The sequence below is a fragment of the Anopheles arabiensis genome, chromosome 2, assembly GCF_016920715.1.
Source record: "Anopheles arabiensis isolate DONGOLA chromosome 2, AaraD3, whole genome shotgun sequence".
NCBI classification, from domain to species: domain Eukaryota; kingdom Metazoa; phylum Arthropoda; class Insecta; order Diptera; family Culicidae; genus Anopheles; species Anopheles arabiensis.
The window spans coordinates 92014109-92038612 of NC_053517.1; the positions used below are offsets into that span (position 1 = coordinate 92014109).

General features: G+C 49.0%; 2 protein-coding genes across 4 annotated transcripts in view; one reads left to right on the forward strand and one right to left on the reverse strand.

Annotated features, from left to right (window-relative positions):
• Positions 1-301: 301 nt before the first annotated feature.
• On the reverse strand, positions 302-16848 carry LOC120898313 (protein disabled). Of its 3 annotated transcripts, XM_040304007.1 has the most exons (9): positions 16463-16848; positions 15230-16367; positions 12862-12977; positions 11365-11463; positions 10675-11289; positions 10190-10603; positions 6951-10113; positions 6268-6405; positions 302-6201 (listed from the first exon to the last, which is right to left on the reverse strand). In XM_040304007.1, exons 2-9 carry the CDS (start codon positions 15264-15266, stop codon positions 3359-3361), a joined length of 7425 nt encoding a protein of 2474 aa, XP_040159941.1. In that variant the 5' UTR covers positions 15267-16367; positions 16463-16848; the 3' UTR covers positions 302-3358. The 3 variants fall into 3 exon arrangements, with proteins under 3 accessions (XP_040159941.1, XP_040159932.1, XP_040159921.1); XM_040303998.1 differs by having other exon boundaries at positions 15230-16848; XM_040303987.1 differs by lacking the exons at positions 15230-16367; positions 16463-16848 and adding an exon at positions 13144-14016.
• A 1159-nt stretch (positions 16849-18007) lies between these two features.
• LOC120898258 (LIM and SH3 domain protein Lasp) overlaps positions 18008-24504 on the forward strand; it is a 55163-nt gene continuing 48666 nt past the window's right edge. The window contains exon 1 of the mRNA XM_040303856.1: positions 18008-19125. Coding sequence (XP_040159790.1) covers positions 19057-19125 — 69 coding nt within the window. The 5' untranslated portion in view covers positions 18008-19056. The remainder of the gene's footprint in view (positions 19126-24504) is intronic.

A 24504-nucleotide genomic window follows, 5' to 3' on the forward strand; every position in this document is an offset into this window, starting at 1 on the left:
CAAGATCTCACCAAATGTAATTCCAAACAAAGTAAACCATCTTCTAGGATCATCCAAAGTCACGAGTAACTACATTCCAACTTCATCCAATAATCCAATGACTGATATGGATATAATTCTTGAAGTCTTCAAGACAGTCGGGAGACAGGAGTCATTTCTTCGATGGTTCAGATTAGTTCCTAAACCAGAGGTATAGGTTCGGTATCAGTTCATGTAACAGGTTCTGTAGCAAGTTCATCCATAAGAGGTTCGGAAGCAAGTACCAAAAATAGGTTAAACCATCTACAACATACATTAGGGATTGTTTTTAAAATTTTAATGATATATTTTTACTTCTTAATAGTTGGTTTTGTCGGTTGCTCTTCTCACAATTGCGTCACAAAGTTCGTCCGTTGGTTTTTGTAATGTTGTGGTTTTCATATTCGTTTGTTTCATTCTTAACTCTTTGCATGATCTTTTATCAGTTTCTTTTAAGTTTTAACCGTTCTTTTTTTGCTTGCCTTTCTCCTTGGTTGTTCTGTTTTTTTTTGTTTTCTGAAGAGTTTCCATTGACGCCTGTTTATTTGGTTTCTCTCTGTTTGTCTGCTTGCTTCATTTGCTTTAACGTTATATGTAACATTTCGTACCTTTGTCTGCTCGCTCCTGTGTTTGCACACTTCCTTCCTCTCCCTGGCATATCCATGCGCGACAAAGTTTTGCAACAGTTTTAACACTATTTAAGTTAAGAAAATGGGGGAGGGGAGCGAGAAAACACATCTACACAGGTGGTGGCGTGCTACTGCCGACTATTTGATACGGACACTAACGTGAAAAGGGAAAACAAAATCCAATAAGAAAAGGTCGCCATCAGCGAAGAAATTTCTTCGGTTTTCAGTTGCAGTTTTTCATTGTTTATTTTCCATTAGCGAATTGTGTGTGGCAATTTCCATGTCGTTTCATTTATGTGTATGTGTTGTTTTCTGTTCTTCTTTTTGTTTGTTGAGGATCGGGGTTTTAATATCAACAACTTTTTTCATATCCCTTTCCGCTACGACCCAACACGATCTTTTGTTATGTTTTCTATTCTGTATGCTTCTTGTCCGCGTACTTGAGTAATTGTTGTTCGTTCTATTAATGTTAATGCTTAATGTTTACCTTTGTTCCAGTTAGTTGTCATGCTCATATTGTTGTGTTCTATTTAGTTTCTTCTTTTATCATTGTTTGTTTATTTGAGTATAATCATCGTTTTTCGTCATTTTTCTGGTGTTGTCGGTTCAGTGTTTGCATGATTGGTTTTATTCTTCACCTTATCTACCTTGTGCCAGAGCTTCTATACGGGCCATCATTCTACTTTCTAGTTTTTCTTCCCCTTTGCATTTTGTCACACAACTCCTGCATTCGTTATCCAGCGTAAGAGTGAGGGGAAAATATTAATTCGAGTATGTTTTAGAGTTTTGCTTCCTCTCCCTACACACACACATACATATGGGAGGAGCGGCGATTCGTATTTCCTTTTAAACCGTATATGTTACAAATTCAAACGTAGGTATCTCATAAGCGAAAAACGCAATGCTACATGCACACAAAGTGGTTTTGTTTTCTTCAATATCGAAATGGGAAGATTTTCGTTAAAACAAAAACGCACCAAAACTGGGTACTAAAGCTCACATACTGCATTATTGCAATGGCCTACGGTGCCCACTCGAGCACACAATCTTGCGTTGAATATTGTTCCTTTAATAATATCTAAACACTACCACGACCCTGTGATCTTACTGTTGCCTTTCTTTTGCTGTGTGTGTGGTTGAGAATTAATATTAATCTAAAAAATTTTTTATCAACTTACTAGCGCTCTTCGCGTGCTTTCCTAATTATGAAATGAAGCTACCTTGGCGGGCAGAAGTAAAGCATAACCACCGCACCGACACTACTACGCACCGGGGCCTTACTGAGTGAGAGCATTTACAACACATCGATCATACTATTACCATTAATATTACTGTAATTGTTCTTATTATTGCTAACCTAATCCTGTAAGTGTCTGAGATATAACTAACCCTTTTACACAAACACAAACAGACGCGCGAAGGATGAGCGCAAAGAATCGGATAAGGTTAAGGGGCCTGCCCACGTTGTTTGTCTACTTCTCCGACAAGAGGAACCGGTTCGAAAAGAAATGAACGCTAAGAAGGAACAGAACCTACGAAATCGGCGCCAATCCCAAACCCCCAAACAGGTTCTGATGCTAATTGTTAGCTGCCTCAAGAGTTTGAAGTATGTTAATAACACATCTACCCTTCTCACTAATCGTTACGTGTTCGCTGATTACATCTCTAATACATAGTGGTGCGCCACCGCGGTATTTTTTTTTCAGAACATTTTACCAATATACTAGGAAAAAGGAAGAGCAGCATTAGAGAATGGGTTTGTTTAAAGATGATGCGCCTTCTCGTTTTTTTCCTTCTCTAATTTCCTTTTCCTGAACGATGGCTCTCTGCTTCATTTCATGCTTTCGTTTGCGGTTTAATGCGATTATAGGGAGACAAAATTTGAATTGGCTCTACGATTTGAAATACTGGGGGAAGATGGGATTATTAGAAAATGGGGACACACACACGCACCGGACATACGTATGTGTTACCGGCCCAAGCACTATCGATCGGTTCTCGTTAGTTCACTTCCACTTTGCAATATCAACAAGCAGCAACAGCAGCCAACATAATCTCATTTCCTATACATGCTTCCGGCGTCATAGTATCCGCCAAACCACCATTCCGTTTTCGCGTAAAGCTCACAGGGCTGACAATAAGTTAACGTGTAACGAATACAACTAACGCGTATGATTGTAAATGTGGATGATATGAATGAGTTGTGAGTGCGATAGAAATAAACTTCGAACAAGAAATGCTTGTGACCGTTTTTGAGCCCTCTCACAGGCTCTATACGACCCCAACCCGGGTTTTCCTGGTGTGCAAAACCGGCTTGTGCTAAAATGAGATGAAAAGATGGTGGCGGTGTGCATGGATTAAAGCTTCAAGTAATTACCTACAACGAAATGGACGCCACAGACAGACGATGATTCCCAAGAAAGGATGTACACAAGGACAGGACAAATACACATACATACACAAACACACAGAGTGAGAACGGGAGCGGGAGTGTGTGTGTTTTCCCCGTTGCTCTCCCGACGCGCTTACACAAACACCTGGTACCGGTTGCAGTGCTTGATGCGCATGTAAAGCTTCCGGATGTCCTTGGCCAGTGAGTAGCGCTGATGTTCGTCCTGTTGGCAGCAGTACTGGTACTGCTGGCGGGCACTCAAGCTTCGGCTCAGCTGGCGACTGAGGAAGTTGCTCTCGATCATCAGGCTACCGAGTAATCAGATGTTATCGTCGAAGTTGGCAAAGTTTTTGTCCCACCCGCCTGCACCGGCACCGGTGGCGGTGGCTCCTCCACCGTGGTGTGCAGCATCGGCACTGTTGCCGGCACCGCTGCCACCAAATGGGTCGCCCCTGCCACCACCACCGCCGGAGGAGGCAAAGAAATCATCATCCTCGAAGGGATCGTCAACCTTTTTGGCAAAAATGTTAATACTGTCCGATTTGCGAATATTATCCTGATTAAATAGCTGCTGTTGCTGCTGCTGGTGCTGCTGTTGATGGTGCCCCGCTTGACTAGAGGTTTTTAATATCTTCTTGTTACTACCGTTATTGCTTGTCGCTGGTGCGGCTGCCGGACCGGGACTGGTGGTGATACGTGCTGCGGACCAGCCCTGCTGCTGCTGCTGCTGCTGACCGTCGTCGGGATCCTGCTCCGCATCGGACCGGCCAGCAAAATCGTCCTCGAACATGGTGGTTGCTTCCGCGTCAAACTTCGACACGGTAACATTCTCGTTGAACCGCAGCTTCGACCCACTGCCCACTGCTGCTGTCTGCTCACGATGATGCTGATGATGATGATGTGCGGGTGGCGGTGTCGCAGACGATGAGGCCGGCGCTTGCTGAGGATAGTCGCCCGTATCGGCATAGCCGGCACCGGAACTGGCATGAGCTTTGTAATGCTGCTGCGGCCGATGATATCCACCGGGCGGCGGCGCATCGTGTGCGTAATGGGCGCGCTCCTTTTCATTGGAGAAATCGCTCGAAAAGCGGTACGACTTCGGCACGTCACTTCTTCCCCCTGCGCCACCGGGACCGCCGCCACCAGTGCCGCCAGTAGGCGGAGAGTTAAAATCACTCTCAAACCCATCGCCACCGGCCGGCGGCCCAGCCGGATCCGCGTACTCCTCAAACTCAAAGTCAAGCGGTGTACGGCCGGCTGGCGCAACGCTGTGCTGCTTTTGGGAGGCGCTTTTCGGAGGCGTTACACTGCCATAGCCACTGCCGCCACCGCCGCCACCACTGCCGCCCTCGAAGTACAGGTCCCGGCTATTGCTTTTCTTCATGCGGCGAAGGGCCTCCTCTTCGTACTCGTACCGGGCCATCTTCTTCGCTTCTTGTGCGATCAGTGCATCGTTCAGGCTGCGCCCCTCCTGGCGCGGTGTGGACGATTTGCCATAGTACGCACCGCCCACACCGGGCGGCAGCGGTCCCCCAGGGGGCACCCTCCGGCCGGGCCCATAATACGCCGGACCCTCGTCCAGCGGGTCGTCCAGCAGCGTCAGCTTACCGGCCGGCACCTCATCCTCATCGTCCTCATCGTCATCGTCGTCTACGCCAGCGCCAACCCGGCCACCCTCCGGTGCGTCGAAATCGAAGTAATCCTCCTTCGATCGTACCGGGTAACGCATCGTGGCGTAGTTCGTGCGCATCTCCATCTCCTTCCGGTCGGCGCGCGATCGACTCTTCTTGCGAAACCGCCGATCCTTCTCGCCGTCCGAACCGGCCAAGCTGGTGCCACCGACCACGGGGCCCATTCCTCGGCCGCTTCGTCCAGCTGCTTCGTTGTAGCGTCGCTGTTCCTGCTGCTCCGTCGCGCTGGACGGTCGCTTCCACGGCATGGTAGCAGCGGAACCGACACCACCACCACCGCCCTTCGTCACACCCCACACATCATCATCCAGCATCATCATCATTTGCTGTTGCTGCTTCGAACCGCCGCCACCACCGCCGCGGCCTATGTTTTGACTAGAGCGATGCAAACTATTACCACCGGCATCACGCAGCCCACCGCCGGACCGGCCACTGCCACCCATCATGCCACCGATCAGATCCCCCTCCGAGTCCTGGTCCAGCTCCTGGTCCAGCCGCGCACTGCCCGCATTGCGCATGCCGCGCCTCAGCGACCGGCTCTTGTCCAGCGACAGGTACCGGTCCCGCTCGCGATACTCCGCCCGACTATCCAGGCTGCCGTAGATGTCCCCGCTCCCGAAGCTGCGCTGCCGCTCCCGACTATCGTAAGATTCGTTGCTCTCCCGGTCGAAGCTTTTGCGCTCGCGCTCGTAAAAGTATTCCCGGGCGGCGCGCGAATCCCGGCTCGGCCGCTCGTACACCACGCCCTCGTCGTAATCGGCCCCCCGTCTGCCACCGTACCCCCCGTCGCCCCCGTACGGGTCGTAATCGTACCGACCGCCGCTGCCACCACGCGACGGCTCCCGCTCGCGGTAGTACTTCCGCTTGTCGTAGCCCTTGCCGTACTCGCGCCGATCGTACGCGGGCGGCAAGCTTTTCGGCTCCCGCTTCTCGTACGGTGGCCCGTACGTGCTGCGCTCGTACGCGTTCCGATCGAACGAGCGTGAACCGCGCTCCCCACGCTCACCGGGCGGAACGCGCACATCCTCGTCCTCCGTCGGGGAGGACCAGGTCGGGCCGGCATGGTGGTCGTGGTACCAGTGCTCGTCCTCAAAGTTGTCCCGGCTGCGCGACCCAACGCCACTCTTCATGCGACGCCGCTGCTGGCCGCGCTCCTTCACCAGCTCCTCGTCGTAATCCTCATCGTTCGAGTTGATACGGCGCGGCGGCATGCGGGGATGGTGGTACCGTTCGCCCGACGTCGGATGGTGATGGCGCATCGACGGATCACCACCACCGCCGGACGGGTGCATCGAGGAGCGTTTGCGATAGTCCGGACCTTCCTCGTCCCACGGGCTGACGTCCCGGGACGAGGAGGACGTGTGTCCTTTCGAGGGCCACCGGCGGTTGTAGTCGCGCAGGTCCGCCTTCGTCCATTCGTCTTTCGGATCGGAGGAGCAGGGTGAATCGGGACCGTTCTTATCGCCACTTCCTGCAAAGAGGCGGACAAAACGTAATAGTTAGTACTTGACAAGGAGCAACGTAGGAGATGACGTACTTCTTCCACTATCCCCTCGTACGGTATCGTGGCGCATGTCCTGCCTTTTGGAAGGATGGTGGAGCGGCGGTTCTGGTTGATCGAACACGGCCCACGATTCGTTGGCATTGGTAGGAGTCATGCTAGACAGTTTTCCCTCTGTGAAGTGTAAAAATACACGTTAGTTGATACCTGGAATGCTCTTTCGCAACACCTCAGCAAACATTAACTGGAGAAGGGTAATTCAGATTCATGAATCCGAGTGAATCATGAGTCAGAATGAATCATGAAACTAAATGAATTATGAACCTGTATGAATCACGAATCAGAATGAAACATTAATCTGAATGAATCAGGAATCGAATGAATCACGTATCAGAATGAATCATGAATCTGAATTAATAATGAAACTGAATGAATTATAAATAAATGCAATGAATCAAGTATCTGAATGAATCATGAATCTAATTGAATCAAGAATCTGAATAAATCAGGAGACAGAATGAATCAAGAATCTGAATGAATCATTGATCTTAATGAATAAATCTAAAGTAAAGTGAAGTGACGCAATCTTAAAATCTGAGATTCATTCATCTTCAAAGGTTCATGAGACTTTAAAAATTCGATTCGAGACTCGAATCACTCATCACTAAAGATTGATGTGAATGAATCTTTACGAAGGATTCACGAAACACAACACTAACCTTCATTGTTGTCGCCCTCTGGGGAAGATTCACCGTCACCGTCGCTCATCGAACCGGACGAGCGCTTATCGCTCGACGATTGGCCCCGCGGGGCCGGTGTCGGTTTGCCCCTACCTCCCTCATCGCTTCTGCGAGACATTGGCGAGGGCTTCAGGATCGGACTCTTGGCCATCCCGGTACCGGAGGAAGAGGACGACTTCGGCCCCAACGGCGGTATGGGCGAGGTGCTCATATCGCTCAAACCACCGCTACGACCCGACGGTCCCAGGGAAAGCGTTTCATACTGGACCATCGTGCTGCCAGTGGTTGGCGATTTCGCTTTCGGGCCAATCATATCGTTCAGCAGCGTCGTCGAGGTGGACATGTTGGTCGGCCGGTACGGCGAGGTGGCGCTATGCTGCAGCAGTGGACTTCCCTTCAACCCTTGGCCCAGCTGAGCGCTGGCTGAACCGGTCGGTGCGGGCGATACCTGATCGTTGCTGTGCAGCGACAGATTGGAGACCGCTTTCTGCATCAACTCGTCGATTTCCAAATCCTCGCGTGGTGTAACGGCACCGCGGAACGCTACACCTCCATCCTGTCCCGAGTCCAACTGGCGCTGCTGCTGCTGCGGCATTTCGTCCTCATTCATGTCCGCGTCGGAAATGTTAATTTCCGGCGAGGTGTTCTCCTGCTGCTGCTGCTGCTGCACCACCGCCGGTTCCATGTCGTCAAAGTTGGCCTCAAATTTGGCATCGTCATCCAGCTCGCGGTCCTCGAACGAGGACGACTCCATGCGCGCCATCGGTGCCGCCGGCTTCTCGAACAGATCCTCCACCAGTATGATGTCGCGCAGGGCCGCATAGCGATCCTTTGCCTGCGAGATGACTTCCGTGATTTTGGTGTCGATCTTCGTGAGCGGCGGCCCGGTTGTGAGCGGGCTGGCGGAAGACCCACCGAAGCCGTGCATTGGCAGCGGGGAGCTGCCCACGTTCGCTGTCTCACCACCCATGAAGGCGGGCGACAGGCGATTCATTTCCGACGCCACTTCCTTCTGCAGATCGAGCGAATCGGCACGATCGTTCGGTCCGGTTCGTTGTTCCTGCTCCTGTTCGGGCGCAGCATCGACTGACCCCGCTCCTTCCGGGCCAATTTCCTGCTCAATAATCTCCCGGAACACGGCATACTTATCGACAACCGGTGCCGAGGACGGGTGCGATCCACTACCCCCCGTCGGCTGCAGATTGAGATGGTCGAAGTTGGCGACAAACGTACTGGTGCGATCGGCGCCCCGTGCCGGCCTTTCATCCTCCCCAAAGTTGTCGTCAAACTTGGCCACAAACATCGCATCGTTGCTGTCGTCAAAGTTCACCTTAAACACGGGCGACTCGCTCACACTGCCGTCCCGCCCGGCCGTATTGTCCTGGCTGATGCTGCTGCTCGTGGCCCACGATAGGGCGGCCGAAGGTGGCGGGGCCGGTGCCGGCGCCGTCGGATACTTGCTGTTCTCGATGAACTCCGACAGATAGGTGGTCAGCTCGACGAGCGTCATCGTGCTCAGCTTGGACACGGGCACGTTCAGCTTGGCCGCCAGCTCGTCGATGCCGAGCGTTAGTAATTGACTGAGCGTAATGTCGGGCAGGAAGGACGAGGCAACGGACTGCTGCTGCTGCTGATGATGGTGCTGATCGAGCTCCTTGGCAAAGTGTCCCGTTCCGCTGCCGGTGGGCGATTTCGAGGACGGCGGTGGCGTCGGTTCGTCCAGATTGCGCGGATCCGTCTCGGACTGCTTGCGCGTGGTGCGCGTCGTTTTCGACGCGTCCTTCCTCTGCGGCGGTGGCAGCAGCGTTGGAATATCGATCTTCCCGATCGGTGCCAGATAATCGTCCTCGTCGGTGCACTTTTTCTGCGGACGCCCCGGGCCAACCGTTTCGCCCGCGGTGCGGCCCACCTTGCGCGACGGTAGCGGCAGCGGAGGTGCATCCGAACCCGCCCGATCGCCACCCGAAGGTGGCCGGCTGCTATCATACTTGCTGCCAACGTAATCGTACCGCTCCCGGGGTCCATGCCCGGACAGGCTGCCCGAACCGGCCCCACCAGCGTTCGCATGGGCCGAGGACGACGACGACGATCGCGGCGACGGCCGAATGACGATGTCGGCGAACTGCTTCTTCGGAGGCAACGGCGGCGGTTCGATGTGCGAGCCCGAATCGGGCCGGGGCGGTGGCTCCGGTGCCATTTCCGTCTCGCTCAGCGAATCGCTCTCCTGCAGCCGGCGCATGTTTATGCTGTTCGAGTCGCGCTTGGAAAACTTCTGCCCGAACAGGTTCGGTTTCATCTTTTTCGAGCTGGAGCTAAGACTAGAGATCACGTCGACGGTGTTCTGCTTGAACACGCTGCTCGCCGCCGGTCGGTTGCGGTGCGCGTTCGGGCCGCCCGTTTGCCCCGTTTGGGCAGCAGCGCTGGCTTCGGACGATTGGCGCTCGAGGCGTTTCTGGCTGATGTAGCTGGCCCACGATTCGGGCGGCAGATTCACCTGCAGCGGCCCGTTGTACACTGTTCCGTCTTTCGCTTCGGTCGGGGGTTTGTTGTTTGTCGGTTCCTCGGAATCGGACGGCCGTCCACCTTCCTGCTGCCCGCCCGCATTGCGCGGTGACGCATTGCGGGAAAAGTGGACCTCGAACGGATCGAGCTGCAGCTTGGAGAAATCGTCATCTTCCATGAACGGATCGGACGGCGCGCTGGATCCACCACCTACCAGCGATTCTATGAGCGGCATGCCCGTACCAGCACCACCACCTGCCTGCCCTCCGCCTTCGCCTGCTCCACTCGAGCCCGCTTCGGCACTGCTGTTGGCGTTCTTCATCGACGATTGTGCCTCGTCAAAGCTGGCCTTAAACAGATCGCCACTACCACTAGCAAGGGTGGAGATATTGCTTGCGTTCAACGATGCCGACCCGCCGACGCTTTGCTGCAGCAGCCCGTCCTCGGACGCAAAGTTCGCATTGAAGGTGCTCTCCTTGCCGGACAGATCTTTCAACACTTTCTTCGGCGGATTCTTCAGCTCCTGGAAGAAGAACTTCTTGTCGATGTATGGCTTGATTTTGCCCGTGCCCAGCGGGTCCAGGTCGGTAAACACGTCCGTGTAGGACGATGGCTGTGCAGCGGCAGACGGCTGAGGAGTCTGGAAAAAGGGGGGGAAAACGTCGTAGAAACGCATTAGAGATAAAGTAACACTGCCGTGTTGCAATTCTACACACCTTGCCCGTGTCTTCCGGGTTCTTTGGTTCGTCGGAATAGCGTGCCGGTTCCGGATCGAAGCGTGACGTGTTTGGCGGCGAATTTAACCAATCATCGTTCTGCACCGAGTTGCTGCTGGTTAGCGTACTGCCGCCGGCAGCCCCCTGAGACGGTGGAGGATTATTACTAGTGCTGTTGTTATTGTTGCTGCCAGCCGGTTGCGAGCCAGACGATCCAGTCAGAGTCGTTGCACCGCCACCAGCAGCAGCAGCAGCACTAGCACTCGGTTGGGTAGGAATTGGTGGCGCTGGCATAGGTGGTGGCGTTGAGGACACATTCGGGCTCGACTCCATCGTGGGTAGATTTTCCGTCGAGCGATGCGTTTGCTTCTGGTGCCGTTTGCTTGACTCCGGTGGTGGCAGCAAATTGTATGACTACAAACAGAGGGAAAAACGTTTAATATGACGTCTTTTGTTTTTTAAAGAAAAATCCTTCCAATACATACCGGCGGAATATTGGCAAACGAATCACCAAACGGATCGTCATCGAGCACACTTTTCCCCGGGCCCTCGCTCGGCGTAATGCGCTCCATCTGCGTAATGCCGCGCTGTATGCAGCTCAGCTCCTGCTCGAGATCTACCAGGTCGGCGACGGATTCGGGCGATTTTTCACTCTTCCCTGCCACCATCTTCATGGCCCCGCTTGACCCAGCGCCCATCGATGATCCACCGGCCACCAGCGCACCGAGCGCCGTCTCGCTCGAGTGATTCTTTCCATAGCTCGAACTGCTGCCACCTGCCCCTCCACCGCCGCTACTGTCCAGCGTGCTGCCGCCACTTTTCGCCACCAGCGATGCCGACACGGCCTGATGTTCGTGGGCCGTAATTTTGCTCTGAATGTGCTGCCGGGCCAGCTCAATCTCTTTCTTCTTCAGCTCGAACACGACCTGAAACAGGTCGCGCATTGCCAGCACCACCTGGCTGGCCGCTTTGTCGGTTTTGATGCCGAAAAACCGGTGGCCACTGTCGGGGGAACCAAAAATATAGCCAAATGCACGCGAGTCCGTCATGTCCTGGGCGATGAACGATATTTTGTGCACGGGATGGTGATAGAGAGAATCCTGCGAAGGAAGGCGGGTTTGGCGTTAGGTACGGGGAGAAACGAAGTATTGCTGCTTGGTTGGTGCACTACTTACGCCAGTTTTTTCATCTCTCAACCGCAAGCCATCGATCGTGACGTGTATCGTGATGCGTTGCTTGTGCTCTCCTGCGGCCCGTATTGCCATTTTGAGGTCCTGTGTGTGCAAAGGCGGGAAATATAAGGAGTCTCATTAAATGTCACCTCCCAGTTGTGGCCTTCAGACATAAATAGCCCACTGTGTGTTTGTGTCATTGCTGGCCTCCCCACAACAACAACCGCTCAGACTGGGAATAAATTAAAATGCTTGTCCGAAAAGCGAGACACAATCTGGCCGAAGAGTCGAAGCGATTCCGTTTTCGATTGTGGGAAAGTTTTGCTGCGTATGAAAAGCAAGGGTAAATCTGTTTCATTACGTTACATCCTCCCCGTTCGTAGTTCCGCTTGATCGGGTCTAATGTTCGCCACTTCCCCCCCCCCCCCCTCCTTCGCCACCAGAGCAGGTTGTTACGGTGTCACGCCGTTCGAAGCGCAACTACAATCGATCGGCCAACCGCAGCCGTTAAACATCGCGCAGCGTAACATTCGATACGCACGGCATCTGTGGCGTAGTATATGGAGTATAGCGCAAAAAAGTGACCTCACAGCAGCACTCCTGCCTCGGTACAATTGTACAACGCGTGGTTTTGGGTTTGGGTTTTGATCGCTTTCAATAAAGCGCATTGTAAGCAACCGCGTTGCGCCGATGGTGCGCCGCTGTTGCTTGTTTGGATGTGTATTTTTGTTTGCTTGTTTGTTGGCCGGTTAGAAGTGCGCTATTCAATAAAACGTAACTTCAGATTACCGCAACACAATCCTTTCCAGCACGCCTTTTGCGGTATGTGTGTGTGAGTTGCATGGTGCGTTATTTGATTTATATGTTTTGCCATCGTAAATTTGCCAATAAAACCTCTTGGCGAAGCACAGACACACACACACACACATATACTCGCCCGGTCTGGAGAAGGATTCCGGGAAATGGATAGAGGGAAGCAAGGAAGGGGATAAGATAATGCGCGTCCGGCTGGGTTGAATTGGAGCCAATTCAGCAGCTGTGTGGACCCACCTCCTCCACTCCCCCGCTTGTGCCCCAACACTCGGCGGGGCATCGGATTTTATCTCATCATCTGCGGCTCTTGACGCGCTCGGTGGCAGGCCATTTAAACCCAGCTGAGAGGAGGAGGGTGACCGGGGCACTGGGAGCCGGTTGTTGAGAATGATGAGCACGGGGATTTGGGTTTCAAAGGAGGCCAGAGAACGTGGTGCATGGGAGGGCGGTGTGTGTGCTGTGGCGCTAAAAATAGCACACCGGACTGACTGACGACAGAGAAAGGCGGGGGAGGGGTGCCCTTTATTCTTTTTGCCGTTCTTGCTTTTCAAACGCTTTTCGTCTTTGCCTATGGTGTGTGTTTTTGTTTTGATCTTGTGCCGTGTGAGGGGGATTCCCCTTTAACATGAAATAAACATAAAAAGACAAACAAAAACCCCGCCACCCCTTCGTTGGACGTTCTAGTACCTGCAGTGCCTCCTGGCACATCCGGTCACCTCGAGCCTCACCGACCTCTAGGATGCCGATGAGCTTGGCCTTGAAGCTAACACCATCGCCGAAGAAACGCCCGGGTTCGTTTCGATCTGGAAAAAGAAAGCGATATAGAGGGAATGAGGGAAAATAGGCCAAAAATTGGAATTGTTTGATAATCGATATAGAACGGTCGTTGTGTTGCGTTCGTTTTACGACACTGCTTCGAAAAGAAAGTTGCAAAAAACAATAAACAGGACAACAAATTAAAATTCTTACGTCGCAGGAGCCCACGGTCGGAGGAGCGCGTACTGTTTCTCATCTTGCACGTTCGAATGCCGCTCGCGTTACCAAGTAACCGTTCGTTTGCTTCACATTTACAGGCACGAGTAAAAGGGTGGCAAATAGCAGAAGGGGTGGGTGTTTAAAAAACCGGGTCGCAGGGAATGACCATCTTCAGGGACACAATAAAAACCGCGCACACAAACACCGCACAACTGCTCTGTTTCCTTTTTTACCACCCCAATCACAGACAACGAACCGCGAGCGTACACGAACGGACAGGGGTAGAAGAGCAAAAACACCACCGTGAAATAACAACAAACACGGCCAACTGCAGAAACGGTAATACCAATCTGGAAACTGGTACATTCACAACACCAAAGGGGCACAGTGCCGACAATTATCACGCCAAGGTGCGGACCACCGCCGCAGCACGATAAACTTGTTGTTTGTGTGATCTGTTGTGTGCAGGCAGCCTATCTTCTACCCTGTGCTCGGCTCTGCTATCGCAGGACAGGTGGTCCCGTGGTGGATAAAAGGCAAACCGTCCCCTAATCAGACGTTGGCTTGGCGATACGAAGCGCAGTGCAGTGCCGACGACGGTCGACGGACGGCTTGCTCGCGGACGGTATACACACGCACGACAACAGGGCTGTTGATTAATGCTGCGTTTTGCTGCCGATTACTCATCGACCGCACCATGACTTAGACCTTTTCCCGGGCGAACACTTTTGACACATCTTGGAGGCGGTGTCTCGTTTCTTAAAACTTAAAACATACTGAGAGGGTGCATTAAAAACGGTGTGGGAGTTAAAATTATTGTAGAAACAGTATTTTACAGGACTATTTTAGTTTGTGCTGTGTTTTGTTTACAAACGACAGCAACTGACAGTATCGTGGCAAGAAAATTCGAACTGGTTAAAATTTTGCAAGCAAATTGAGAATGAATGATTGAACAGGAAAACTGTTTTTTTTTTTTTCTGCAAAATTCCATATTAATAAAATGCCTAATAATACGTAGATGTAATTTGCCATCAATGTTTCTACTATTGCGACCAATTTTACAATAAAACTCATTTAATTTAAGTAAATACAGACCCCATTTTTCATCTACCAAACGCTTTACGCCGTGAAGTATGCAATTAGGTGTTGCATTTTGCACGTGTGCTATTACATTGCCTATTTGTATTATTTACATTTTTAAGGTTTCCCAATTGAAAAAATAACGTTTGCCATTGATCTCAACAACTTTGAGTTCGATGACAATATTGACCACGGTTTACTAATGCATGCATCCCTATTCTCAACTCATTTTTATTCGATGTCGACATTGACCGCTAATATTAGATACAATTCATATGTATTGAAGGGAATGTTTAGACATCTGGCAAAGAAACATATAAAATTAGCAGCACAACACACACTGCTTGCAGTCCGCATCCACATCCTCACAAAACAATCTATAATTTAAATTTTATCATATCGAAGCATACAATGTTGACATCGAATAAAAATGGGTTGACAATATGGATACACGCATTAGTAAGCTGTAGAAATTATTGACATCGTAATCACAGGTGTTGAGAACAATGGCAAACGTTATTTATTTAATTGGAAAGCCCTGTATACAGGTAGACCGCCAAACAAATTTGTGTTTTGGTAAATTTGTTAAGCAATCTCCTGCATTTCTGTTATGTTATTTGTTTAATACATGCATTGTGCATGAAATTTGACACGCTTATTGTTTCTTTGACACAAAGGCCTCCCTCGATCATGGGCTGCCTGTGCCACTACTTGGCTTGGCTTTCAGTAACTTATTGATTACACATAGTAGGATAGTAAGGTCCTACGCATGGGAGCACGGTCTATTAGGGGCTTAAACCCATGACGGGCATATTGTTAAGTCGTACGAGTTGACGACTGTACCACCAGACATGCTTAAATGACAATCATTAAAATTCAGATTCACACCCGATTACAGCTCTCCGACCTTTTGAGTATTCTCCCGTACCAAACAGACTTCCAACCCCCAAAAGACACCACCGGCAGATGGAATTAAATTAACCGTAATAACTATACTTACATTTTAAAGGACTGGTCTTCTTACGAATCGTCTGCATTTTCCTATATTTTTGGTATACTAAGCTGTTGGGATCAATTCTGACTGATTTCTATTGGGCCATGGTGCGATGAAAAAATGGAGGAAACACTGCTATCACGTGTAATTCGTCACACAGCTACTACACTGGCACCGCAACTATCGCACATCCTCTCTACGGCAATCGAAGCGAATAGCAGGCGGCGATATGAGCACATTGCAGGGTGTACATAAAAAAACATACACACACACACGCACACACACTAACCACCCCACCCAGCGATGACTCAATTTCTACTACTACTGCTGCTGATGATGACGATGATGATCAAGAGATGATGCGCCAGGTGCCGTTGCCCTTGCCCGGGGGAAGATGACAAAACTTCTTTGCGTAAAAAAAACGGAACTCTGGGACGGAAACTTCACTACGGCACTTTAGCGCAAAAAAAAGCCACACTACTGAAACGAACACAGGCACGGCGGTTGCTTCGGTCACATGTGTGATATCAGTCTGAAAGATGATGGTTTGGTGGTGTATCGATTCTAAGCCACAGGAAAACTGCTGACCGCAAAGAAAAAACACACGCTCACTACACTAATCCGCCTAGCTATACACTAGGGGACTGAGGGGCAGTTTGCCGAGCCATTAGGGAAAATTAGCCACTATCACTTTGCAGTCGATTATGCAAAACAGGTAGGTGTAGCAATCGGGCTCGATCGGAGACACTCGTTTGCTTTCTGCCACTTCACTAAGTACACCTCACTATTGCACTGGAACTTCTTCTCCGTAGGCCAGAATCTTTCGTTTTCGGCAAGGATATCTTTTTGCGGAAGGAAAAACACACACACACTGACGAAGACAACGGGTTTGGATGGATGACGGCAGAGCCAGACACACCAGCACGAAAAGATGGTGTAACGCGCTAAACACGGTACTCGGGTGCCGGTTCCTGGTGGTCGGTGTATCGATTTTTCCAACCCCCTCGGGCAAACGGCACAGAGCACTGCACACCCCTGCGTGCGCGCGTATGCTTGGGTATGGGTGTGTGCGTGCGTGTGTGTATCGCTGTCTAGAAAGGGAGGAACACCACCACCAGACGATGGGCTCGATTCGCTAAACGGGCTGTAATTGATTCTTCCAATCTATCTAGTACACACTGAACGGATGCTTGGAGTACATCCTGCACTGCTTGGATCGTGGACCACGTTTCTCCTTACTTTGCACACTTTCTTCACAAACGCTTGCCCTCCTTACAACGAGAATGCGCCCTTCCTGCGCCTGCTTTACGGTAATGGTGGGAACGATTTTCTTTGCGTCACAATTTCGCAACCCGCCCGATGCCGTACCACTGGACACTTTAGCAGCTTTGCATTGCGCTCGATTGGCGCTACCGTTTGCGAACGCGACCGTCCCGAGGCGAGCTAGTTTTGGGGGTGCAATTTTCCACCGTTTCTAAGCACACCCAAGCACACGAGACGACACCGTCCGGTTTGCTGCCATTTTTCGTCGGAAAATTTTCCCACAAGAAAATCGGCTCGGAGCGTTGTGTTTGTGTGCGATGCGCGTAGGAGATTCTTGTACCACCCGAGACGGGACGGGCGCTGGCTGTGTGCGTGCGCTGGTTCGTGCTCGTCCTGACGTCGATGGTTCGTTCTGACGTCGAGTGTGTGTGCGTGTGTCGGTGTGTCGTAAGGACAGTCAGGTGCATTTTCCTCGTTGACAACTGTCAAATGTCCGGAAAATGTGGAAAATCGTTTGAATCCTTTTTATCCTTTTTGGAGTGGTTCATTCGTTGTTCGGGGGATTGTCTATTTTAAAGGAGATAATATTGGGTTGTATTATTTTCAAATTCATATTGCAACGAACTTTGTTCAAAATTCAAATCTATTTATTTAGATAAACTTGAAATTAATTTAAAATATTGAAATTTATACAATACAAATGCATAAAGCGTGGCCATGACTTGATTAGTAATGATAAAAATTAAATAATCACTAAATATCATTTAAATGCAATGCATCTGTATTGTTGCAAGATTGGAAACACGTGCTTCACACAGGAACTGATGCAGGACAAATCTCACAGGCTCACCCACGGTGCGTTGTCGGAACATTAAAAATATTAAGGTACATGCACATGGAATCAACATGAAGAGAAATATAATATTTATTTGTGTATTAGAGCTTACAGTTTAATAAATGAACTAACAATTAAGACGAAAACACATGTTGAACTAATGATATGCTGCCTTGTATAAATAATATTTATTTAACCTAATTTTAGCCTCGAAATGACTGCTAAACTGTAAATAAGATTAAGTAAAAAATAAGTTTTGTATTTTTTACTAATCTTCCAAACCCGTTGCACACGTGTACAGTGCACTGCGGCAATCAACAGTGAATCAAAAGACAAGGCGAAGGGACGAGCAGCGGTAGGACATGCACCAACACATACATACTGCGGGAGCGTCAAACGAGACAAAACACAGTTGAGCCAACATGCTTCATAGCTCGCCCGTAAGAGCAAACGAGATGGCGCAGTAGCAGGGGAAGCGAGCAGCACGACGTTGTTGTTCCAGGCTGGGCGAAAATTTCTCCTCCACGGCAAGGCATGTGCGAAAACGCAAGAGCGAGTAACCCTATACCGCCACACGTGCGTGCAAGCAGGATAGAGCCAATCAACGCTAGAGTGAGAAGCACGCACACACACAGCTGCTCTGCTCTCACCAACGCCAGGTCGTGCTTCAGCCGAGAGTCCGCGCGGGCTCGTTCAGTTTGTTTCTCTCTCGCAAAGCGAACGGACGTGTGTGTGCAGCGCTGCGTGCGTTTTGTCGCGACGAATTTGTTTTGTTTTAAATTCTAACAGCCCAGTTGCGTTAGCATTCAAAAAAGCGAACGAAAAAAAAATCCGTCTTTGCCGCCGATCTTGGAAGTGCGTTTTTGTGTGTGAATTAAAGCAGAGGAAAAAAAAAACTACCGCTTCGACACGTGTGCCTGCGTACACACGGGCGAAGGTAACGTGGGACGGCATATCGTGTCAGCTTTGACCGTTTGTTGCGTTTGCCGTTTTGCTGTTGTTGTTGTCGTTGTTGTGGAGGTTCTTCTTCTGTTGCTCTAAACCCGAATTCCTCCAGGAAGAAGTGGTAGCCCGTGCGCGCCTGTTGCTCTGTGAGTGTGTGTGTGTGTGTGCTTCCGCGCGCGTGTGTGTGTGTGCTCACTGATCTGTGATCTTGTTCACGGTTGAGCCAAAAGCCAAAAGCAAAAGAAAAAAAGAAGTGTTGACGCATACGGAAGGGGGCGAAAATAATCTCCAACGCGGGTGCGGGTGAAAGTTCCGAAAAAGATCGATCGATTCCTGCTCCTCACCCTCCCCCCCACCTCCCTGCAATATACGCCTACTGCGTGAGTGAATGTGGTGCGTCGCTGCGTGTGCGTGTGTGCTACGTCTCGTTGTGGAATAAAAATTGTGCGTGTGCAAACGTCATCATCAATCCCCAAAAAAATAAAAAAATCGCCATTCGTCGTAGTAGGCAGTTGCACGTCTCATCTTCTGTTACGGATCTGCAAAGCGGAGGTTTTTTTCCCACACACAAAACAACTCACTCACACACATACCTCCACACGTACGCACACAGCTCAGCCGCGGATAGAAGTTGTTCTGCAAGCGGCGCACAGTGTGTGAGATCGAGTGTTTAGAGAGAGAGAGTGAGGGAGAGAGAGAGGATCGAGCAATTCCGGAAGGGGGGTTTGTGTGTGTGTGTGCGTGCGTGTTGTAAGTTGCAGGAAGAAGCGATCGTACGGCGGCTGTCAAGATGAACAAATCCTGTGCCCGGTGCCAGAAGGTGGTCTATCCGATCGAGGAGCTAAAATGCTTGGACAAGGTAAGCCTCCCCCCCTTTATTGTCTTTTAAATACAAAGTGTGTGTTTGTGTGTGTAAGTCATCCCCGTCGCCCAAAAGGGTCATTTTCTGCAATATGGTGTTTTGTATTCTCTTCATTACATCTCTTCTTGATCATTGTGTTTGTGTGTCTATGGCTGTGTGTGTGTCGATCATCTCCGGTCAGGGCAGCGCGAGGGCGTCGAGGTTAGTGTGTGCGTGAGACCTGCAGAGGCTCGCACACACCTTCACCATCAAAGGCACACGGAGCCCAACGATCGAGGGTTTTAAAACGCTCAGCGCGTAAAAGAGGAGAAAAACTCAAAAACTCAAAATTCAACAAAACGAACAAAAAACGACAATGAGATATCTGTGGCCATTGATCCGGAAATGGTGGGTTTGTGCTTTGTGTGACAAAATGATTTCAACGTCCCGATCGACGGGAAGCGCCCTCGCGATCTGCTACGCTGCCTGGTGTAAATATTAAATCATTCCGTCGTGGCTGTCACACGCAATGACGTCATCGGTGGTGATGACGGTGCGCAAAAAAAAAAAAATAATAATAGCACAAACAGAAATCAAGCACGTTCGATCGTGGGCTTTGTTTTGTAGTCGCAAAAAAGCAAAAAAAAAAAATTAAAATTCAAATCCGGGAGGCAAGTAAGGAATTTACAGCATCCACGGTGAAAGATGCCGCCTGGCGATAAGCAACAGTGATAGTGTTTGGAATGTGGCACTACGATGTTGCTTTTAAAGTGCCTCTTTTCCCCCCCGTTTCTATTGCTTCACCGTTGCGCATGCAACAGGTAACAGGAGACAAACTTTTTCGCGCACACAACAATTTCGCGCTGATAAGCGCAACTGGGCGCAACTTGGAACGTCTTTCCTACACAGCAGAAGCTTTAACATGGCAAAAAAAAGAAACAAAAATGCGCAATCTTCCTATCACATGACACGCCGGGGACTGGAATAAATCATTCGCAGGGGCGACCAAAACTCCCCCCCCCAGATAATGATTTTTCTCCCTAGGTATTTGAGGCTACACGTACTGTTGCACGCTGGTGCTGATAAGATAAGGAATGGGAACGGTGTAAATGTGAGCTTCCCTCTCGTCCCTCCGTCGTCCCTTAGCTAAACAGCTACATTTCCCCTTCTAACGGACATCCGCATCAGTAGCAAGTAGCACATGCCAAAGGGAATTTGAGAGCGTCCCTTTGTGTTTTTGTCACCCAAAACAATCGAATGAATCATACACCAAGTTGATGTATTTTCCCCTTTTTTTTTGGTTCGTCAATTTTCAATGTCTGAAATCAAACCAAACCTCACTTCTTCTCCCCACTGTCCCCACTGTGGCCCTTGAAGTGGTGAGACATTTATTTTTGTGACCTTCATGTGTGTGTGTGTGTGCGTGTGTTTGCAAAATTATGCTTACTACTTGCGAAATGCAAAACCGCCGCAAGTTGACGAAGCTATTTTTTTGTTTTGTTTTTTTTTTTGTTTGTAATGTTGCCGCCGCCTTCAATTCACGTGAACAACATAACACCCACCCACCCCCCCGGGAATGTCGGGGATGCCGACGCCTACCACCTTGCAGCACCTTGAGAGGGAGAGAGAGAGGAGATGCGTAGTGCAGCGTAAAGGGCTGTTTGTTTATTTTTTTATGTTAAATGAACTTTACGCAAAGTATTTCATGCGCGTGTGGGGGGGGGGGGGAAGGTGTGCTGCGTATGGAGGCCACCTACCAACGTTCTCATGCTGCACAATCGCGTAGAGGGTGGCATACCGTGTGTGTGTGTCTGTGTGTTTTCACAAACACAAGTTGCAGCATACGTTCGCTATTTTATGTGTTTTTTTTTTCTTCTTCTGTTTGCTCTATCGCTCGCTTTGCGTAATAAAACAATTATGAAAACATGTGTTTTCCACGGTGCTCAGAGGGCTTGGGTGTGCAAAAAAAAGTGCGGGGTGTGTTGGATGCAAATGCAACACCCCGAACCCGAGAGCAGTTCCGATTCCGCCGATGAGTGAAGCCGTTAAATGGAGTGGCAACAAGCTATTACTGCATCGTTATCTATCATTTGTTTGCTAGTAGTGGAGAAGGTGTTACTGGGGTGTACTGGAAAAAGGGAAAATTGAATTTCCCATGCTTCTTAGTTGCTTTAGCTCAACGTGCGCTATGATCTGCGCGGAAAAGCAGGTCAAACTATGAAGTAAGCAGTTTTACAGTTTAAAGGGCGATTTTATTTGAGTTTTGTTAAGCTAAAAGATTTGAGTTTTGTTACGTTAAACTGAAGGTGCGCGCTCGCCGGATCTGGATCGGATCCCCCCCTGGTGCCACACCGAGCTGCCCACAGTCCTGCTTCTATTGGGCGATCTTGCCTTATGCTCCCCATGCACCAAAAGGAGGCAACATGTCGCTTCGCCCCATTCATCGAATGCATCCAAACGGAACGACCAGGCGACGGTCATGGTCACATGGCGGAGGAGAAGAACCGTTCCCGCGGGGGAAGCGAAGAAAATAAATCAGCGGGCACCCGAAATGGCGAAAGCGAAACACATACACACGCACACACAGTTTTGCTTCCTTTGTTTCTGTTTTCCACGTTTCTTGCCCTGCTACCCTATGTTGCAGTAGGGTACGGCGGGGTAAAATGGCACTATTAAGCAGTTTAATAAATATTCCACAAAAACAGAATTATTCTTATTTTATTTTATGCGCACACTATTTATCTATGGATTAAAATTGCCACTTAGCCTGAAAATAATGTAAACACACGAAAAACGTGTAAAACAAAAGTTGATGTGTCACGTGTTGCTATTTTGTCACGCGAAGCAAAAAGGGCCTAGCTCTGGAGCAAAATCAAAGTTCGTATAGGATACAGGTCGATGCATGACTTAGTAATTTATAAATGATAGTAAGTAGTAGAAGCCGCGTTTTGACAGTTGCCTCGTCCAGTTCTTTTGTCACATTCTTAAATTTAGCTTTTTTTCCTAAAACATCTTTAAAACGACATTGTTTGGTGATCTTGCAAGTGTAATAATTATTAATGAGTACCATGCACCGAAAAAAACATCCAACAACCTTTGATGTTATGAAAAATCTGGCGCATCGATGGGTTAATAGGGTTAATGGGGGCTTTCACGATTCTAGTCAGTTTTTTGTATGGTGTTTGACAGTTGGAGGCTGAAATCATGTAAACACTCCATACAAAACCACACAAAAATCTAGCCTGCAATTTTCAGTCTAGATTATTCTAGCCTCAAAGCTAGAATTAGATTCGAGTACCTGCTCGAAAAATGGCAAAATAAGGTGATGTTTACAATTATCCCAAGGTACATTAAAGAGATCTGGTGATGGAATCCAGAATCAAAGTGTATGTAGTCCAGGTGGTCTCATAGCATTTTTTTATAACCAATTTTGAACATCACTTTTTGACAGAATGTGTGAAAATTTCTGTTCAAACAAGTTTTCTGGAGGCTTGACGAATACACAAAACACTCTTAAAATCTTCATTCAGAAGCAGAAGTGATAAACATCTGCCTTCTAAATTCATACACCTTGGGATAAGCCCACCTGTATATTATACTCACTTAGATAGCTGCTCGAAAACTGCTATACAATGCAAACAGCTGACAGGCTGAAACTTCAGCCTACGAACTTCAAACGGAAAGGGCCCCAATATTGAGTAAAATCCGTGTGATTGGTAGGAATTTTCGCTGGGAGAACACATTTGGACATATTGTTGACTCGATTGAAATAAGAAAAACGAAAAGGTCACAAAAAATGGTTGCAAAATTAACACCTCTTTCACTTCGAGCTTGTGTGCGTGCGTGCAGAAATAAACGAGACAACTGTCAAATCCAAGATCTTTGCAAAAAAAGCTATGCATAGGCCTGTATCCTATATGGACATATCTAAACAAAACGTGAAACATCAATATACTATTTAATCTTATTTTGTATTTTTCGTGGTTATTTTTTTCTATTAAGGGTTATAAAATTAACATGGTGTTCGTAGTACGCCCCAATTAATTCATTTTGGGCCTTGGAACTTATCGTTACTGTGAAAAAATGCTTAAATAAAGTCTGCCCATTATGCCCCGTTTTCCTTAGCCCTACTTAACGCAGCTGGTTTATCCCGGTTAACACAATACCATCCCATATGCGGCGGATCGATCGGTATGTGTGTGTGTGTGATTGTGCGAATTGCTTCTACTTTTAGACGAAGCAGGAGAACTCTGCTTGACCAGCGGTCCATGTGGTCGATTTCTACTGCTGAGCGTTATTTTCATCGTTTTCAAGCCAAGCATCGTTTATTAGATGATAAGTAGTTTGCACAAAAAAAAGAAACACACACACACACACACAAAACGATACCATCTAATCCAGCGGGTGTTTGGGGAAAAACGTGTCGATTTTGGGGAAGTGAGATCATTCCCAGATCGTGTTTATACAAGCGTTTAGCAGCTTAAGCTAGGTGGAATAAAAAAAAAAACGAATAATGTGCTCCTCTTCGCAGAATGGATGTTTTTAGAGCTGTGCTGCAAAGAATCTTCTTAACTTTTTTGGACGCGGGGGTCGTGCACGGTGGCGGCCAGGAAATGGGTTTCCTTTTCAAGTGCCCCTGTTAGCTCTCACGGAGCCCTTCCCCACCCTGTCTGTGGCAACGACATTTGATCGCGTGTAGATCTCTGGTCTTCCCCGTTCCAAGGGGCAAAGATCATGTCTATCTTTCGCTTCTTAAAAAAGCCACACAAACAGTGTGTGCCTCATTCTAGCGCTCCGGGAAGAAAAACATTCGCATTATTTATAGGCAGCAGACGCGTCGACCTAATGCACTGCAAACCGTTACCGTTGCGGGCAGACAACTGCAGCGTGTCGTGATGGTGCCGGAAATGCATGCAACGGAGTGCACAAAAAGTGCACGGAGCTGCCTGCACACGCACAGCTGTGTGTGTGTGTGTGTGTGCTTCTTTTGAAAGGCCTCGATTCATCCAGGATGACGGCCAATCGCTCCCCGACGGGAGGGCGTTGGTGGTGATATGGGTACAGAATAAATCTAAATGCAGCGTTAAGTTGAAATTAAATTAGCTCTTCGCTCTTTGCTGACCGAAGCGGAAGGTTTGAATCATAATTTTTGCCTCAGTTTTCTGTTGAAAACCTCCCCCCCCCCCCTGGGACACGTGTACCGGATGGCATGCTGTTACAGAATTAACTCTACAAATTATTTGAAGTTGACTCATACACCAATCATTTTCATTGGCTTTAAGTATGGCATCGTGATTCATGATCTATTCCAGCATATCGTGTGTGTTGATTATTCCTTTGCATACAATAGAGCAAAGGCAGGCATCTAACTAAAATTCTGCGCTTGGATCCCTAGTT

Excerpts from the sequence above, each read along its gene's own strand:
- LOC120898313 (XM_040303987.1), bottom strand. The coding sequence starts at position 13,186 with ATGAGAAACAGTACGCGCTCCTCCGACCGTGGGCTCCTGCGAC. Across the intron at positions 11,464-12,861 it reads TGTGCCAGGAGGCACTGCAG|GACCTCAAAATGGCAATACG; the intron begins GTACTAGAACGT and ends TTGCACACACAG. Across the intron at positions 6,202-6,267 it reads ACGAGGGGATAGTGGAAGAA|GAAGTGGCGATAAGAACGGT; the intron begins GTACGTCATCTC and ends GCCTCTTTGCAG.